Here is a 12,022-nt window from a genome sequence, read left to right as displayed (position 1 = left end):
AAGATACCTGGCGACTCAAGAGCAAAGGTGACAGAACAAGAGCAATTAAACTAAGGCTAAAACGAGCCACAAAACACTGGGTGCCCGAGAGTCTGGCTGGATCTGGGCTGAGGACAATAGACCGGTGCATGTCAAGAGGGTGCCATGATCTCTTGATGGGCGATTGACAGTACAGGACCAAACATGCCCAGGCAGCCTGTCTGAGTTTGTACATTAGAACTTGGCCAAGTCCGAATCCCTAGCAGGCCGTTGGCTGTAGCCGACTGTAGTTTTGACAAAGTTTTGACAAAGAGTCACCCAGACTCGAAACCTCAGGTTTCTCTCCAGAGATGTTGTCAGACCTGCTGAGATTGTCCGGTATTTTCTGTTTATGTTTCAGATTCAAGCACCTGCAGTAATTTGCCTTTATCTGACTGCAGTTTAAAGTGTCCAATTCTTTGATTTAGGATGCCCAATTTTAATTGTGTTCAAAACGAGGCCTGATCGGTTACCACACCCTCCTCCTGTCTTTTTCCATCTATAGCTACCATGGCCACCTCGATCCCCTTCTTCGAATGTTTTTCCTCGGCTCCTCCTCGATACATCTTTCCCATTCACTTCAACTTAGCGAGTTGCACATTATAATATAATAATCTTTATTGTCACAAGTAGGCTTACATTAATACTGCAATGAAGTTACTGTGAAAAGCTCCCAGTCGCCACACCCTGGCACCTGTTCGGGTACACAGAGGGGGATTCAGAATGTCCAATTCACCTAACAAGCACTTCTTCCGGGACTTGTGGGAGGAAACCGGAGCACCCGGAGGAAACCCACGCAGACACGGGGAGAATGTGCAGACTCCGCACAGGAGGTGACCCAAGCCAGAAATCGAACCGGGGACCCTGGAGCTGTGAAGCAACTGTGCCAACCACTGTGCTACTGTGCTGCCCACCCTCTTGACACCCTCTTTAATGTCAGAAGACGACCAGACCTGCACGTCATGTGATCGGCTTGGCTGAACCAAGGTTCAATGCAGGTTTAGTGCAACATCCAAATGGAATGCAACACAGCTAAAGCAGTCTTGTCACGCTCCTGACCTGAGTGGCTGGGTGCTTGAACGGATTTAATGTTTACAAATTGCAACAGGTCAAACCAGTCATCTGTCTCCACTTCTCAAAGTGGAGCCAATTTTGCGAAGCAGGTGAAATTATAAGAACGGGTGTGGTGGTGGTGGTGGCATCCATCGTAACGGAGTGTTGGGGAACGCTGAGATTCACACTCGGAATTTTGCCCCCGACAATGAGGGGTTCAGTGTTTGATTGTTGAATCTGCCTGTGAACTCTCAACCCCTGCTGGCGTGAAGGAGTGAATTAAAAAGCTACAAGCATTGGACGGTAGGTTTGGGGGAGGTAAATGGAACTTTTTTTATTTTTTCTCCTTCACGGGGCAAAGAACTAGGTGGCGGAAGTAAGGCAAGGTAAGGCTGGCAGATGCCTCCCCCATCACGTCACCTGGGATTTGAACCTGTGTCACCAGGGCATTTGCCTGGCCCTTTGGCTGACCAGCTCAATACCATCCCCACTTTGCCACCATCAGAGAGTGCTTAAGATCTGGAAAGTGCTGGTGGAGGCACCAAGGGAGAAATTGGATTGCCTGGAAAAAAGAGGAATGTGCAGGGTGGTGGGGAGAAAGCTGGGGAACGCCACGGGATGAGTTGCTCATTTGCCGATCCAGTGCGGACATGCATGAAGACCAGACGGGGTTTGTGAAGGGGAGACAGTTGAACGCGAATGTGCGGAGGCTTTTGAACGTTATCATGATGCCGGCGAGGGAGGGGGAGGCGGAGATAGTGGTGGCGATGGACGCTGAGAAAGCCTTCGATAGGGTAGAGTGGGGGTACCTGTGGGAGGCGCTGAAGTGGTTCGGGTTTGGGGAAGGGTTTGTCCAGGTGGGTTAGGCTGTTGAATGAGGTCCCGATGGCGAGTGTGGCCACAAATGGGAGGAGGTCCGAGTACTTTCAGTTGCACCGAGGGACGAGACAGGGGTGTCCCCTGTCCCCCCTGCTCTTCGCACTGGCGATTGAACCCCTGGCTATGGCACTGAGAGGGTCGAGGAACTGGAGGGGGTGGGAGGAGCATAGGGTGTCGCTTTATGCGGACGACCTGCTGCTGTATGTGGCAGACCCGGTGGGAGGAATGCCAGAGGTAATGAGGATCCTTAGGGAATTCGGGGACTTTTCGGGGTACAAGCTCAATATGGGGAAGAGTGAGCTGTTCGTAGTTCAGCTAGGGGACCAGGAGAGGGGGATTGGCGAGCTCCCACTAAAAAGGGCGGAGAGGAGCTTAAGATATTTGGGGGTCCTGCATAGGCTTAACTTTACAAGGCTGGTGGAGCAAATGGAGGAGGAGTTCAAGAGGTGGGACGCGTTGCCGCTGTCCTTGGCGGGTATTAATCATAGAATTTACAGTGCAGAAGGAGGCCATTCGGCCCATCGAGTCTGCACCAGCTCTTGGAAAGAGCACCCTACCCAAAGTCAACACCTCCACCCTATCCCCATAACCCAGTAACCCCACCCAACACTAAGGGCAATTTTGGACACTAAGGGCAATTTATCATGGCCAATCCACCTAACCTGCACATCTTTAGACTGTGGGAGGAAACCGAGAGCACCCGGAGGAAACCCACGCACACACGGGGAGGACGTGCAGACTCCGCACAGACAGTGACCCAAGCCGGAAATCGAACCTGGGACCTTGGAGCTGTGAAGCAATTGTGCTATCCACAAGGCTACCGTGCTGCCCCGCAGGTAGGGTGCAGTCAATCAAAATGACGGTGCTCCCAAGGTTTTTGTTCCTGTTCCAGTGCCTCCCCGTGTTTATCGCGAAGGCTTTTTTCAGGCGGGTTAACAGGAATATAATGGGGTTTGTGTGGGCGGGAGGGACTCTGAGGGTGAGAAGGGTGTTCCTGGAGCGGAGTAGAGATAGGGAGGGGCTGGCGCTGCCCAACCTCTGTGGGTACTACTGGGCCGCAATGCGACGATGATGCGCAAGTGGGTGATGGAGGGGAGGGGGCTGCATGGAAGAGGTTGGAGACGGCGTCCTGTGTGGGTACGAGCCTGGGGGCGCTGGCAACGGCGCCGCTGCCGCTCCCTCCAAGGAGGTATACCACGAGCCCGGTGGTGGTGGCGGCCCTCAAAGTTTGGGGGCAGTGGAGGCGGCATAGGGGGGAAGTTGGGGCGTCGGCGTGGACCCCATTACGGGGGAACCACCGGTTCGCCCCAGGAAGAACAGGTGGAGGGTTTTCGGGGTGGCTCAGGGCAGGGATACAAAAGTTGGGGGACCTGTTTGTGGACGGGAAGTTGGCGAGCTTGGGTGAGCTGAAGGAGAAGTACGGGCTCCCCCCCCGGGGAACACCTTCAGGTACTTACAGGTAAGGGCGTTTGCCAGACGGCAGGTGGTGGAAATCCCGCAGCTACTGCCACACACAGTACAGGACAGGGTGCTCTCGGGAGGGTGGGGGTGGGTGGGAGTGGGGAAGATCTAGGAAACTTACCAGGTGATGCAGGAGGAGGAGGAGGCCTCGGTGGTGGAGTTGAAAGGGGAGGAGTTGGGAGAGGAGATCGAAGAGGGGACGTGGGCAGATGCCCTAGGGAGGGTGAATTCTTCCTCTTCGTGCGCGAGGCTCAGCCTCATACAGTTTAAGGTGCTGCACAGGGCACACATGACCGGGACAAGGATGAGCCGGTTCTTTGGGGGTGAGGACAGGTGTGTTAGGTGCTCAGGGAGCCCAGCAAATCACACCATATGTTCTGGGCATGCCCAGCGCTGGAGGAATTTTGGAAGGGCGTAGCGAGGACGGTGTCGAGGGTGGTAGGATCCAGGGTCAAACCGGGCTGGGGGCTCGCAATATTTGGGGTGGCAGAGGAGCCGGGAGTGCAGGAGGCGAAAGAGGCTGGAATTCTGGCCTTTGCGTCCCTGGTAGCCCGGCGAAGGATTCTCCTTCAGTGGAAAGATGCGAGGCCCCCAAGCGTGGAATCCTGGATCAGCGATATGGCAGGGTTCATTAAATTGGAGAGGGTGAAATTCGCCTTGAGAGGGTCGGTACAAGGGTTCTTCAGGCGGTGGCAACCGTTCTTAAGACTTTCTGGCAGAACGATAGACATTGGTCAATGGCAGCAGCAGCTCGGGGGGTGGGGTTTACTTTATTTTTGTTTATGTTATTTACACTGGAGGGTCTGAGGGGGTGTATACACCTGTTGTGTTAAGTCGGGGTGTTAATGTTAATTTATTATTTATGTACGGGGGAAGGGGTGTGGGGGGGGTTCCTTTTTTAGATTGTGTTTTGTACTTAACCCTGTTGGGTTCCTTTTTCTTTCTCATTTTGTTATTGATATTTTATGAAAACTTTTAATAAAAATTACATTTTTTATAAAGGGGGTCGAGGAGGAACAAGGCATTCTCTGTCGACCCGAATGAATTTTGTAAATGGTAGAATGACCAGGGGGAGGGCTCAAGGTGTCGGATCGTCCCTGTGAACGGACGCTGGAATGTGGCGAACGGGGGATTTTCACAGTAACTTCATTGCGGTGTTAATGCAAACCCACTTGTGCTACCTTGGGCAGCGCGGTAGCACAAGTGGCTAGCACTGTGGCTTCACAGCGCCAGGTCGATTCCCCGCTGGGTCACTGTCTGTGCGGAGTCTGCACATTCGATGGGCCGAATGGCCTCCTGCACTGCATGTTCTACGTTGTACTTGTGACACTGATAAAGATTATTATTGTTCCTGTTGGAGAGAACGACCCAGATCAGCCTCGCTCTTGCCTCAAGTGCAGATTCAATTCTCTCTCTTTTCCACTACAAACATTGCAGCCTGTTTCTTCCAGTCCTCCAGGAGGTTGGAGAGAGGTAGGGCTGCATTCTTGCTCAGTGAGCAAGTGAATTCCCCAGTGCACAAGTGATTTATTTTGTAATTGAGCAGAGGTCTGACCGGGCTGCAACTCGTCCTTTGGCGGATGGGGAGGGGGGCGGTCAGCAAGATGCATCTTTGCAAGCTGAGCACACAGCTTGCAGGATCTGCTGCCACGTCTCCAGCGGAGCTGTCAATCATCCGGGGAGAGGCGGCAGACCCGGAGCTGTCAATCAAAGGGGGGGAGGGGCCTGCCCCGCCCACCCCCGCTCTCGACGTCGGCTTGACGGGCAGCGGCGGCGGCCAATGGGCGGGCGGGGCGCTGCGGGGCGGGCCAATGGGAGCGGTGGGCCAATGGGAGCGGCGGGGCCCGCCCCGGAGGAGGAGGAGGCCGATGGGCGGGGCGGTCAGGCCGCCGTCTTCGCAGTCGGCGGAGGAGCTGAGGGAAAGGCGCGTGTGTGTGGGAGGGAGAAGCGGCTAGGATGTGCGGTGAGTGCCCGGGCCGGCCGGAGGGAGGGATGAAGCTGGGCCTCAGGCCGCGGGGAAGTCTCCCCAATGGGGGGGGAGTAGCCGGCCCACAGCCCCCACTCTGATAATGGCGAGGGAGGGGGGCACGGTCAGGTAGGTCACCCTTGGCAGGGCTGCCAACCCCCCACTCTTGGGTGATCCGTTGAGGTGCCCATGGTGCTCGTTGAGATCGCCATGGGGATCGTCGCGGTGCCCACGGGGATCGTCGCGGTGCCCACGGGGATCGTCACCGTGCTCATGGGGCCTGTTGTGGTGCCCATGGGGATCGTCGCGGTGCCCACGGGGCTCATCACTGTGCCCACAGCTTGTTGTGGTGCCCATGGGGCTCGTTGCGGTGCCCACGGGGCTCGTCGCGGTGCCCACGGGGCTCGTCGCGGTGCCCACGGGGCTCATTGAGATCGCCATGGGGCCGTCGCGGTGCCCACGGGGCCTGTCGCGGTGCCCACGGGGCTCATTGAGATCGCCATGGGGCCGTCGCGGTGCCCACGGGGATCGTCGCGGTGCCCACGGGGCTCGTCGCGGTGCCCACGGGGCTTGTTGAGATGCCCCCGCCCTGTAGTGATGCCAGGCCTGGTGCCATGTTGGCACGTCATAGTTCACCATGGCACCAGGTTCAGGGCGAGTGGGGCTGGCCGTGCCGCCACCTCGGGGTTCATTGCGGTTGGCATGTGAGCCCCCCCCCCCCCCCCCGCCCCGTTTGCGACACCAGCCTGGAGGGGTCTGTTGCCGCCGTGACGTCGGCCCATCCGGGTTCGCCACGGAGGCCGCCGTGGCGCCCGCTGCGGGCGGTACCACAATTCGGGCCCCAGCGGGCCCGTCGTCGTTTTGCCACATTTATTTCACCGCGACACCCCACACTAGGTCCAACCCAGCTGGGCTGTGGCACCCGCCATGACATTGATGGTCGTGGGTCTGCTTGTGATGGGTTGGTGACGCCGGCACCGGTGGGTGCGATGCCTGCACAGATACTGTGATTGAGCTGACTTGACAGTCTGATGCCGTTGTGGTCTAGATGAGGGGCAGCACGGTGGCGCAGTGGGTTAGCACTGCTGCCTCAAGGCACCGAGGTCCCAGTTTCGATCCCGGCTCTGGGTCACTGTCCGTGTGGAGTTTGGACATTCTCTCCATGTTTGTGTGGGTTTCGTCCCCACAACCCAAAAGATGTGCAGCTTAGGTGGATTGGCCATGCTAAATTGCCCCTTAATTGGGAAAAAACGAATTGGGTACTCTAAAATTAAAGAAATAAATTGTGATCCAGATGTGACAATATTAGTGGTGCACGTTCTGATGCTCATTGTGGTACTCTGATACTAGCCGTGATGCAACAGTTTTCTCGTGGGACTTGCCCTGGCAGTGACTGGGATGCCAACCATGACAGTATTTGTGGTGTTCACTGTAAAGATGGGGTTGTCTGTGATTCTTGCTGAGACATTTAGCCAACCTGACTGTGAACCTTTATTTATCAAGTCATTGACAAAATGTGGGCATGGCTGTTGAAGGCAGCATTTATTGCTCCTCCCAAATTGCTATTGCTAGGATGGTGATTAGCTGTCTTATATGGAGGCCAGAGCAGCGGATTGCCGTCCATCGAAGGGACGAAATAGGTTTTTACAGCGAACCCGTAGTTTCGTGGTCAACGTTACTGGGGTCAGCTTTTTATTCCGTGCTTTATTTAAGTCAATTAAAAATTCTCCAGTTGCCGCAGTGGGTTTGAACCCATGAATTCAGTTTTCTCGTCCCAAGCCTTCAGGACACAAGCCGCTGGGCTACCTCCTCTGTTGTGACGTTGGCTATATCGTCAGGATGTGAAGCAAAGTGCATACCTGTATGCTGCAATGTGCCGACTCCACCTAGACAGGTTCCACCTCATGTGGCTTGTACCATGAGCCAGGATTGTCGTTTGACTTTGAAGAACACCCATTCACCACACTGAATATGGGACTCAATCTGATGGGGTATGCCATGCCCATCCTTGAAACATTGCGTTCACAACTCTCTTCAATGTTTTGACAATTTTGCAAAAGCCATTGGCGTTTCAACACGTGTGTTCTCTTTTTTTTTTAAAAACTATTCCGCTCACAGTAAACATTTTCCCTGCAACAATACTGTCCTGAGGTGAGGAGGCAACACTGGCGATTACAGGGCTCAAAAAGATTGGCTCTGGCTTTTCAAATGGAGCTGTGTTTACTCATCTCATCCCGCTGTCCTTTCTCTCAACTTTAATATTCTCCCTCCCTTTCGAAATAAATATCCGATCCCCATTCCTCGCCCTCAATAGCCAATTAGGGCAGCACGGTAGCACAAGTGGCTAGCACTGTGGCTTCACAGTGCCAGGGACCCAGGTTCAATTCCCCACTGGGTCATTGGCTGTGCGGAGTCTTCACGTTCTCCCCGTATCTGCGTGGGTTTCCTCCGGGTGCTCCGGTTTCCTCCCACAGTCCAAAGACGTGCAGGTTAGGTAGATTGGCCATGATTGCCCTTCGTGGCCAAAAAGGTTAGGAGGGGTTATTGGGTTACAGGGGTAGGGTGAAAGTGAGGGCTTAAGTGGGTGGGTGCAGACTTGATGGGCTGAATGGCCTCCTGCACTGTATGTTCTAAGTTCTAATTCTGTGTGGGAGGTTATGCTAGATCTGTGTAAAACACTAGTTTAACCATGGCTGGAGCGCTGCGTGCATTTCTGGTCACTGCACTAAAGGAACAATGTGATTGCGCTGGGGATGGTAAAGTACGATGGAGTATGAGGATGTTACCCGACCTGAAGAGTTTTCTTTCGAGGAAAGATTACACCGACGAGGATTTCTTCTCTTTGCGACAGAGTAAGGAGTGGGGAGACCAAATCCGAATGTATAAATGAGGATGGGTCCCAACAGAGTGGGCAGGAAGGTCCTATTCTTTGTTGAGGGGTCGACTCAGGGTAAGAGGGAGGAGAAGTTCTTAAGTGGGAAATATTTTGCCCAGAGGGCGCTGGGATCCCGGAACTCTCAGTCTGAAAGGGCGGCCGAAACAGAAACTCCTAGGAATTTGGAGCCGGAGGAGACCATTCTGTCCCTTGAGCCTGCTATGCCATTCAATAAGATCGGATTGTAAACCTCAACTTCACATTCCTGCCTCGCCCCTCCCCACAGCAGCCTTTCATCCCTTTGCTTGGCAAGAAACTCGCCACTCTGCCATGAAAATATACATTTACCCTGCCTCCACTACTGCTCTCTGGGGAAGGAAGTTCAATAGACTCGCTACCCTCCGAGAAACTAAATTCTCCTCCTCAATGGGCAACCCCTTATTGTACAGTGATCCCTTGTTCTAGATTCTCTCCCGTGGGAAAACATCTGCTTCACATCCAACCTGTCAAGCCCCCGAACGATCTCATATGTTTCAATAAAGTTTCCTCTTACTCTTGTAAACTCCAGCGGATCTAAGCCTGGCCTCTCCAACCTTTCCTTATCAGACAACCCGGCCATTCCAGCTGTTAGCCCAGTAATTTGAAGGCGAGTGCTGTCACCTACAAGGCACCCAGACCACGAGCTGAAGAGTGGGGTTGGGCCTTGATTTCTCTTCATCAGACACACAATGGACCAACGGTCCTCCTGTGTCCTGAAACCTTGACCGCCGGAAGGAACTTCACTCATTCATCGATCAGTGGACACAACCGACCACTGTTTTCCCCCATCTCAGACTGATGATCCGGCCGTTTTCGGCAGCTCGACAGAAGTGCCGTTTTGGGTGCAAGAATTGAAGTAAGTGGCTGCCCATCTGGCAAGCTGGAAACAAACGCTTCAGAGCTTGGCATGGGTAAAACCTTGCTTCCTCGTCGAGGAGATCAGAAATGAGAATGCCGATCCCATTTGCCTCACTCTTGTCTCAGCCATGATTGGTGGAATGCTGCCATGGTGGAGTCACGGCACAATGGAAATTTGTGCAGGGTGCGAACTCAGGTTTGGCAGTGCATCCAGCTCCCTGGTGATTAACCAACAGATCAATCCTCAGTCTATCCTCATCAGAAAGATATTTCCTGAGTGTGGGAGGATGCTTTAGACTGAAAGAAAATGGAAAATCAAACTTCTCCCACCCCCCCACCCCCCCAAAAAGCGATGAGTGGGACGCAGAAATCCTGACCCAAGCTCATCCATTTCGATGTCCCGTCCCGTCCCCCATCCAGCTGTCCTCCCAGGTTTGCATGATGCTATGTGCTGATGGGTGTCACCCTCAAACAATGCTCCCATTGAGTTCTGAGCAAAACTCCCAGTTCTTTCCCCAGAACAGTACCTCAGCTCTTCCAAACGCCAGTCGGACTCTGCGGATCAAATCACAGTTTCAGTGTCAGGTGAAAGAGAGTTTTTGGCCCAATTCCACCAGGAAATGGGTCAAGACTGCCCAGTTGTGCCAGCCAGCAGACAGAGGAAACTTTCAGCTTGTTCATGTGGCCCGCATTCAAACCGTGGTCCCAGACGTGAAAGCATGAGAGTGCTAATTCATGATCTGAATCAGCCCCAGCACTGCTGTACATTTTCAGTCTGCCCTAATGTCGCCCTCGAGAGTTTGGGTGAGGCAGCTGAATTGCTCTCACAAGTACACCTTTCATTATTGTGCTGTTCAGAATTCTGACAGGTCATCGTAAACCTGTTGTTTGAGTGTGCGTGGAAAACCGATCCCTTTCAACTCATTAATAATGCTCCTCTGATTATCAGACTTCTAATTATCATTTCTCTTTTGATTGCCGAGTCCTTTTCTCTTCAGTCTGCGCTGACTTTGTTTCATTTCCACTATCTCTTGGTGGAACAGAACGTTCTGGTTCTTGTAAAAAAGGAGCATTCGTGTTTTCAGCAAAAACAGAAAGTGCTGGACAAACTCAATGTCTGGCAGCGTGTGTGGAGTGAGAGACAAGAGTTAATGTTTTGGGTCGGTATGAATGACTCTTGTTCAGTTCTGTAAACGAGTCAGAGAGACTTGGATCCCAACTCTGCTTCTCTCTCCAAGCTGCCCGACCTGCTGAGCCGATCCAGCATTTTCCCTTTTTATTTCAGCTTTCCAGCACCTGCAGGATTTTGCTTTGATCAGGTGCCAGGGCCGGAGTAAGTTTCAGGAACGGAATCGAGGTCAGCGACTGTCTGATATCAAAAACGAGATGGAGACTGGCAGGTGGCAACAGAAATAATTCGGGGGGGGCGGGGGGCAGAGTTCCGTTGTGAAATTGTTGAACTCGGATGTTGAGTGGAGGAATCTAGGAAGTGTCTAACCAGAAGGTGAGGTTCTGCACCCCCAGCTTGGGCTGGGCTTCACCACAACGTTGTCAAAGGCCGAGGAGTACGAGCTTGAGAGCCAAGCTGTTGAACAGAAATGGCAAGTGACTGGAAGGTTGGAGCGGAGGTGTTCCGCAAAGTGGTCATGCACTCTGCGTTTGCCCAGCGTCGAGGTGACCGCTTTGTGAGCAGCGAATACAGTCGACCGAATTGAAAGAAGTACGACTGAATCGCTGCAGTGAGGTTAAAGGGCTGGTCCTCCACCTCCTGCTGTTTGTTGCCCAGGAAAGTGTTGTTACGGGGGGGAGGGGTGGGGGGGCGGGTGGGGGGGGGGGGGGCGGTGAGGTGCCAGGGGAGATGGAGAAGCGGAACAGGATGTTGGGGAGTGAACAGCCCTTCGGCATGCCAATTGGGGAGGGGCGGACGCGTTTGGTGACAGAATGGTGCTGAATCTGGTGGAGGGTGGCCCTTTGAATATGGCGGCTGGTGGGGTGCAAAGCGCGGACGAGGAGAAACCCGCTGGTGGTTCTGGGAGGGTGGGGGAAGGGGTGAGAGCGCAAGTGCGGGAAATGGGTCAGGCACGGTTGAGGGCCCTTTCAACTGGAGTGTAGCGGGGCGGGGGGGGGGGGAGCATCTTCAGATGGGGAAAATATTCATTTGACCTGTCTTCACAATAGAGGTTTCCCCGTCACTCTTTCTCGTTTCCTTGTCCAGAGAAGTTAAAGAGGCTGTCAGCGATTTGAGGGTTTTCAGATGATAGGTTTTGATCGGGCAAAGACAGGGTCGCGTTTCCACTTGTGTGAAAGAGTAAAGCTGCTGCTATTAGGAGAAGAGGAGTACACAGAAATCCAGTGAGGTGCTGAGAAGGGTGTCCTTTGCCCAGAGTGGTGAGAATGTGAAACTCGTCACCACAGGGAGCATTAAACTCATTGCCCTGATACGTTTTAGGGGGTGTCACTAAACACAGGAGGGAGCACGGAATGGAGGGTTCAATGAGGAAGGGTAGGAGGAGGCTTGTGTCGAACAGAAACATTGGCACCAGACAGGTTGAGCTGACTGATCTGTTCCTTTCCGGTGTAACAGGTAGAATAGTTTTACCTTCACTCGTGAAGTTACACAGTGACTGTGAGACCCGATCAAATCAGTCTCTGGCTGAGCAAATTCAAAATGTGGAGGCAGGGGTCAACCTTCGGGAGCATTAGGTTCGGCACTGATTTCACAGTCCAGACACTCTGTTCTGCAGGAAAGACCGAGGGTTTGTGGAGCGCTTGGTCCTTGTTGCAAGGTCAAGGGACTGTGAATGCAACTGATCAACACTGTGCGTCGACAGGAACATTTCTGTCGCCGCTCTCGGTATGTTGCTGGATTGAGA

The 12,022-nt window shown here is 53.6% G+C and overlaps 1 protein-coding gene across 1 annotated transcript in view; it reads left to right on the top strand.

Annotated features, from left to right (window-relative positions):
* Positions 1 to 5,275: 5,275 nt before the first annotated feature.
* Positions 5,276 to 12,022, top strand: part of LOC140396854 (glutamine--fructose-6-phosphate aminotransferase [isomerizing] 1) — a 59,828-nt gene continuing 53,081 nt past the window's right edge. The window contains exon 1 of the mRNA XM_072485632.1: positions 5,276 to 5,374. Coding sequence (XP_072341733.1) covers positions 5,368 to 5,374 — 7 coding nt within the window. The 5' untranslated portion in view covers positions 5,276 to 5,367. The remainder of the gene's footprint in view (positions 5,375 to 12,022) is intronic.

This window comes from Scyliorhinus torazame, chromosome 20, assembly GCF_047496885.1.
Source record: "Scyliorhinus torazame isolate Kashiwa2021f chromosome 20, sScyTor2.1, whole genome shotgun sequence".
NCBI classification, from domain to species: Eukaryota; Metazoa; Chordata; class Chondrichthyes; order Carcharhiniformes; family Scyliorhinidae; genus Scyliorhinus; species Scyliorhinus torazame.
Note: the sequence above shows the minus strand (reverse complement) of the source record. Positions and strands in the feature narration are given on the sequence as shown.